Source organism: Gossypium hirsutum, chromosome A05, assembly GCF_007990345.1.
Source record: "Gossypium hirsutum isolate 1008001.06 chromosome A05, Gossypium_hirsutum_v2.1, whole genome shotgun sequence".
Classification (NCBI taxonomy): Eukaryota; Viridiplantae; Streptophyta; class Magnoliopsida; order Malvales; family Malvaceae; genus Gossypium; species Gossypium hirsutum.
In genome coordinates, this window is record NC_053428.1 from 10,327,572 (window position 1) to 10,334,208 (window position 6,637).

Below are 6,637 nucleotides of genomic sequence, written 5' to 3' on the forward strand. Positions count from 1 at the left end.
CATTTCAAGGTAACAACCTGCATATGTCAAAACTTAAATAAATAAATCAATTACAAAAGAAAAAATTTCTTATCTACAAATGGTACTACATCTTACTAAAGAAATTTTAATAACGCCCAACAAGAGTTAGAATATTTTTTAGTTACTTATAATTGTTTATTATTTTATGTATTTACGCGCGTTTCACTTTAATCTTTTATTATTCCTCGCTCATAAAAAAATAAAAATAAAAATAATATAATTTCAAATATAACAAGAAGTAAAATAAATATATAAATTCAAGGAGAAAAAGAAAGAAAGACAAATTACACCTCTTACCAAAGTGTTTTATAGTAGCATAACGTCCAACAAGATCTAAAATATCCTTCGATTATTTATAATAAGATTTAGAATATCCTTTAGTTATTTATAATTGTTATTATTCTATATATTATGTATGTGTCACTTTTGTATTTTATCATCCCTAGTTTGAAAAAAACTGGTAAACTTGCATGGATGTCGGAACAGAAATAGAAAATATGTTTACAAAGAAATGACACTTCTTGCAAATGAGTTCTCAATAATAGTGTAATGTGCGACAAGCTCTATAGTATCCTTTAGTTGGCTGTACTTATTGATTATTACGAGTATTTATATATGTTAATTGCACTTTTATCTTTTATTATTTGTTGTTGGTATAAAAAATCATATAATACTGTTGATTGATTCTTAACTCAATTTATATGAGTATTGTTGTTAATGTAAGAGAACGTAGATTTGAGTCTATTGAAACGCATTATTCTTATGGGTTGATGAGGAACTGTGGATAATTATAAATATCATGCTAAAAAGAATAAATATAATCGGAACATATAATGAAATTATTTTAAAAAAACACATAATACTAATACAATAACTTATATTGATGACAGAAATGATAAACATGTATAAATTTAACGAGATAATTAAAAAGAAAAAAAGTATTAATTAATATGAGAATTACAACCATATCTTACTTAATTCCCACTAAAAATATGGAGGGTAATAAAAGGTGTTTGGAATCAGCGAGGATGTATAAATAATAATTCAATTTATAAAGAAAAATATTTTACATGGATTAATTATGGATAGAATTGTCTTTTCTTAAAGAAAAATCAGGAGAATAATATTTATTTCTGTTCAACAATATGTCATAACATCAATAATTTTCATTGCTATTGTGCTTATAAATTTTTTGCTTTCCACTTAATGGCTTGAAAAAATCGTAAAATCTCAACATTGAACCTATGGGATAAAGGGTGTTCACTCATCTTCAACACATGGGATGTATTCGTAAACTCAACATATGTGTAGTAACATAGTGCGTGCATGTGTAAAGCGTAGGATGAGATGGATGGCTAAATTGCGCGACAAAATCCTCATTACAAGCATATTCCTTAAGATGCCAAAACAGCAAATGAACGTTACGTTACTCCAGTTATTTTTGTTGTCTCAAAAATGCCCCAGACCAAATATTAAAAAGAAGAAGAAGAAGAAAGTTTATGCGCAGGAAAATAAGAAACAGAAGAGAGAAAAGAAGTCGAGTTGGTAAAATCAATAAGAAAATTCTAGAGAAAAATAAATAAGATTTTTATTTGCTGCATTGTTAATGAATAAATGTATCTACTAATAATGAATTATATTAGAATAATTAAGCAAATTATTTCCCAATATTACTAAAAGTAAATGTAATAATTTTTAAGTATATACGATTCATTCTTATACATTGATAATCTCAAAAACGTATATTTACTTGCTGTCAAATAAAACTATTTTAAGTTATAAAAAAAGTACTTTTTAACTCACTCAGAAGTATACAAATTAAAGGCAGGTAAGGTGATAATATGAAAATTAATTTCTACAGCTTGGCTTGACAGAAGTTAGTAAGGAATTAATTACGATTTTTTTTTTTCATCCAAGAATTAGTTATGAATATTTGAATAGGTAATAATTAATAATTAGACTAGTGTGAACGCAAGGAAACACAAAAACTGATGAGGCTGTATTACCCTATATATTTTTATGTATTTATATCATTACCATATATATTTCTATATTCAACTTATCATTTGAATCTTAACTCTATTATGAAATTACTTAATACGTCTTTCTTTACAAAAGAAAAAAAATATTATAATAGAGATTATTTTTGTATTATATAAAATCTAAGTAGACATAATGAGATTTTAATATAAAATAATATGATTTTTAATATCTCAATTCCTCCATTTTAACTAAGCTTAAAGCTTTGTTTTATATATATATATATATTTATTACTTAGATTTTTTAACTCACATCTAAGTTGATATTACGAGTCAACTTCACACTAATTCAATTAGTAAAATTATTTAAACTTTTTTTCGAAGAAAGTAATAAAATATTTAAATGAAACAACTAAAAATCAAATATTTAAAAATTAAAACTTAGAATTGGTGAGAGTTTAATCATATGTATCTTATCATTTTACCTATAATTTAATTGTTTTATGAGTATAATTTTAATATTCAAATTTCTTTTAACCATAATATATATATATTAAAAAGGTAATAAATAGAAAGTGTGAAAACATGGAAACACTACCTTTCCAAAAAGAAAAAGAAAGAAAACAAGGAAACACACAAAAATAAACATATATATTTGAAGGACTACCATATATATATATACAATGTATCTTTCGAAAAAAAATAGAATGCAATGTTATTTTTTTTACGTTTTAAAAATAAAATATTAATTGAATTGTATTTTAGTTGGTATTATAATAATTATATTCAAGAGGATATAAACTCAAATATGTCTTTTTTTTAATTTTAAATTGTTATCTATTAATTAAGTGTTTGTTTTCTTGAAAATAATTTTAGTAAATTTTTGTAAAAAATATTTATTTTCTTTTACTAAAAATTTTAGAAAAATTTATGGGTAGTAATAGATATTGTATAAAATACATAAAATATGTTTGAAATTTTCGAGTAATGAACCTGCAAGAGTTTATATGGGGCGTTACTAATGGCATCCAGTAATGTATTTTGTTCTGGAGTGACAAAACGCTTCTCATCACTCCAACTCTTAGATTCCTTTTATGCCAATATTTCCCTATAAATATCGACACTCACCATCTCAATTCACCACAAGAAAAACAGTAGAGAAATTCCCTTCTTAAGTTAGCCATGGATAACGCAGCTACTGCATTGTTCACCTCTTCCTTGAGTCCTTTCACCGCTGTGTCCTCAATTTCTGTCGCCACTTTCCTGAGCATCTGCTCCACCTTTGCTGTCATGGCATTCGCTTTCTATTTCCTCTTCAAGTTCCTGTCTGGAGGTAACGGGAAAGCAAAGCAAGCCCCTCTCCCACCCCTCCTACTGAAACCTTGGCCTATTGTGGGAAATCTCCCTGAGATGCTTATAAACAAGCCCACATTTAGGTGGATACATGAACTGATGAAGGGTATTACTACGGGCATTGCATGCATCCGCTTTGGAAATGTGCATGTAATTGTCATCACTTGTCCTGAAATAAGTTGTCAATTCCTGAAAAACCAGGACGCTGTTTTTGCGTCGCGGCCAGTTAGCATGTCCACTGATGTCACCACTAAAGGTTACTTAACAACAGCTCTGGTGCCCTTTGGAGACCAATGGAAAAAGATGAAGAAAGTGCTGATGGGCGAATTGCTTTCCACAACCCGCCACCGGTGGCTGCATGATAAAAGGGTTGAAGAAGCTGATAACCTTGTGCGTTACGTGTATAACCTGTGCACGTCTGCAGGCGGCCTGGTAAACGTGAGGGTGGCATCACAACAGTATTGCGGCAATGTGCCAAGAAAAATGCTGTTCAACAGGAGGTACTTTGGGGAGGGTAAGGAGGATGGAGGACCTGGGTTTGAAGAAGAAGAGCATATCAGTGCTGTTTTCACCATCCTTGCGTATCTTTACTCGTTTTGCGTATCTGATTATCTTCCACGCTTGAGAGGCCTTGATCTGGATGGCCATGAGAAAGTTATGGCTGGCGCTCTTTCAGTTATGCAAAAATATCACGATCCAATAATCGATGAGAGGATTCAACAGTGGCGAAATGGTGAGAAGGAGGACGTCGACGACTTGCTTGATGTCATGATTAGTATGAAAGATGCACATGATGACCCCATTCTTACCCCGGATGAGATCAAGGCTCAAATTACTGTAAGCTAGCTTATCCCTCCTTCACATCCACCTAATTTTTTTCATTTTTTAAACTTTTTATTATTTTTTTAAGCTTAGTGAGTCAAATAAAACTTTATTTCATAATAAGTTCAAACTGGGATGCACCACTCTGAGCAAGTATGCAAATTGAAATAAGAGCCCTACTGATATTACAAAACCTTAGTTATTATCACCACAAACAAAAATAAAAACACCTTAAAACCTGGCATGGACCAGAATTTCAGGTAGTATAAGCCACACTAAGCAAGAACGCAAGCTAGAAACAGGAACCCAGTTGATGTCACAAAAGCACAAAGACAGAAAGAAAAAAGAACCCTTGCAACTAAGCATAGATAAGTTGGACGTTTCACTCCCATCTTTTCTAGGGTGTTGACAAAAATGAAACTTTTCTTGGTCGGTGGGGTTAGCAGTTTCGATACCTTTTCGTTTTTCGATGTATGTTTTGCTTTCTGTTGTTTCGTTTTGTACTGACCTGGAAATAAAGGATGCATGCAAGTGGAGTAAGTAGTAGAGAAGAGATGATATATTTTTCACCCAAAATGAATTTAAGGTTGATTTGGATTACTTTTGAAGGAAATTATGATCGCAACGGTAGACAATCCGTCGAATGCGGTAGAATGGGCACTAGCTGAGATGCTGAACCGGCCGGAGATAATGGAGAAAGCTGCGGAGGAAATAGATAGCGTTGTTGGAAGGGAGAGGCTGGTCCAAGAGACTGATTTCACCAACCTCAACTATGTCAAGGCATGCGCCAGAGAAGCCTTCAGACTCCATCCAATTGCACCCTTCAATGTCCCGCATGTCTCTGTGGCTGATACAACTGTTGCCAATTACTTCATCCCAAAAGGGAGTCATGTGCTTCTTAGCCGCACTGGTCTGGGTCGCAACCCTAAATTCTGGGATGATGCACTCAAGTTCAAGCCAGAGCGGCACCTCAAGGGGGGTGGGGTCTCACTGGCGCTAACTGAGTCAGAGCTGCGCTTCATCTCCTTCAGCACCGGAATGCGTGGGTGCAAGGGCGTCCTGCTGGGGACTTCCATGACTGTCATGCTATTTGCAAGGTTGCTGCAGTGTTTCACTTGGACCATCCCACCAACTAGTCAGAAGCCCATCGATCTGAGTGAGGCCAAGGACAATCTGTTTCTTGCCAATCCGCTTGTTGCTGTTGCCAAGCCCAGGCTTCCCTCCCATGTTTATGCGTCGCTCTCCCTTAACTAGTTATAGCTATAATAATAAACACCAACGCATGCCTGTTGCAATGCCTTAGCATCGCATTGCATGCTACTAGTACTATGTTTTCTCTTTTCTTTTGTGTGTGCGTTTGAAAGCAAACTATGTTGCCTTGCATTGCAGTATATTGCATGCAACTATGTATTAGGAAGCAACTATGTTTTAGGAAACTACTAAGTCCAGGCTCTCCCCCTTGGTTAGGTGCTTCTCATCTAAACTTTAACAAGGTTAAGGTTAGAGAGAGCTGGTAAGCAGGAGAAACTAAGGAAACAGCTATGTTTTCTCTTTGCTAATATATATCAATATAAATATATTGTACCATCTTGATACTTGTTTGGAGATATATTGTACCAACTCCCTCTCTTCATTGACAATCTTAAAATTACCAAGTGTGAACCTTTTCAGTTGATATCAGCATTCTAGTATTGAAAAGATTTAGGTGAAAAACTTTACATCATTCTTGAAAACGCTTAAGAGTAAGAATTGAGGTTTCTCGGATCAGAAATATAAATGCTTGCTGTAGATCTTCAAGATCCATTGTCCTGGCGAAGGAAAACAACACTTCCTTATTATTATTATTTTTGGTAACAACTTCCTTATTTTGATCATCAATACGCAGTCTATACCTATTCCCGCTTGACCTTTCTTCCTTGCAAATATTCCAATGCACTTGTAGTCTATGCTATCATTGACAACTAATCTTGTTTCATTCCACAAAATAAAATTATTCCCTGTGCGCGCCCATTTTTTGAGCATCTGAAATGAAAGCTTCTTGCCAATTGTTGCTTAGGACTCTAGCTCTTCCTTTGAAAACACCATTCATTTCTTTGTAGCCCATATGCTCCAAAGAATGCTAATAAAATCATATTTATCAGTACTAGTGTTGTCTTCAGTTGGAAGAGGTTCCGATCTCCTTTCTGTTAAGTTCATGTTAAGAATAAAATGTCTAACATCATGATTACCAAGCTCATGTGTTCTTATGCTAAAAAAATGAATATTGATATATTATCATAATTTTTAATGAAAAATATTAGTTTGAAGATCCTTAACGAAAACACGTGTAGCATGAAGATGAAATTAATTTTCCACTAGGAAGGAGGAAAATAAAGTAACGCATAAGCCAAAAATGGTCAAGTGAAATGACGGGGATTACAATTAGGGATTGGGAATGGGCCAATGGGCTTATGTCATAAGC

General features: G+C 33.2%; 1 protein-coding gene across 1 annotated transcript; it reads left to right on the plus strand.

Annotated features, from left to right (window-relative positions):
• The first annotated feature begins 3,126 nt into the window (after positions 1-3,126).
• LOC107958525 (phenylalanine N-monooxygenase CYP79D16) lies at positions 3,127-5,763 on the plus strand. The gene is made up of 2 exons (XM_016894337.2): positions 3,127-4,191; positions 4,786-5,763. The coding sequence occupies exons 1-2, from the start codon at positions 3,184-3,186 to the stop codon at positions 5,428-5,430; spliced, it is 1,653 nt and encodes a 550-aa protein (XP_016749826.2). The 5' UTR covers positions 3,127-3,183; the 3' UTR covers positions 5,431-5,763.
• Positions 5,764-6,637: the final 874 nt, after the last annotated feature.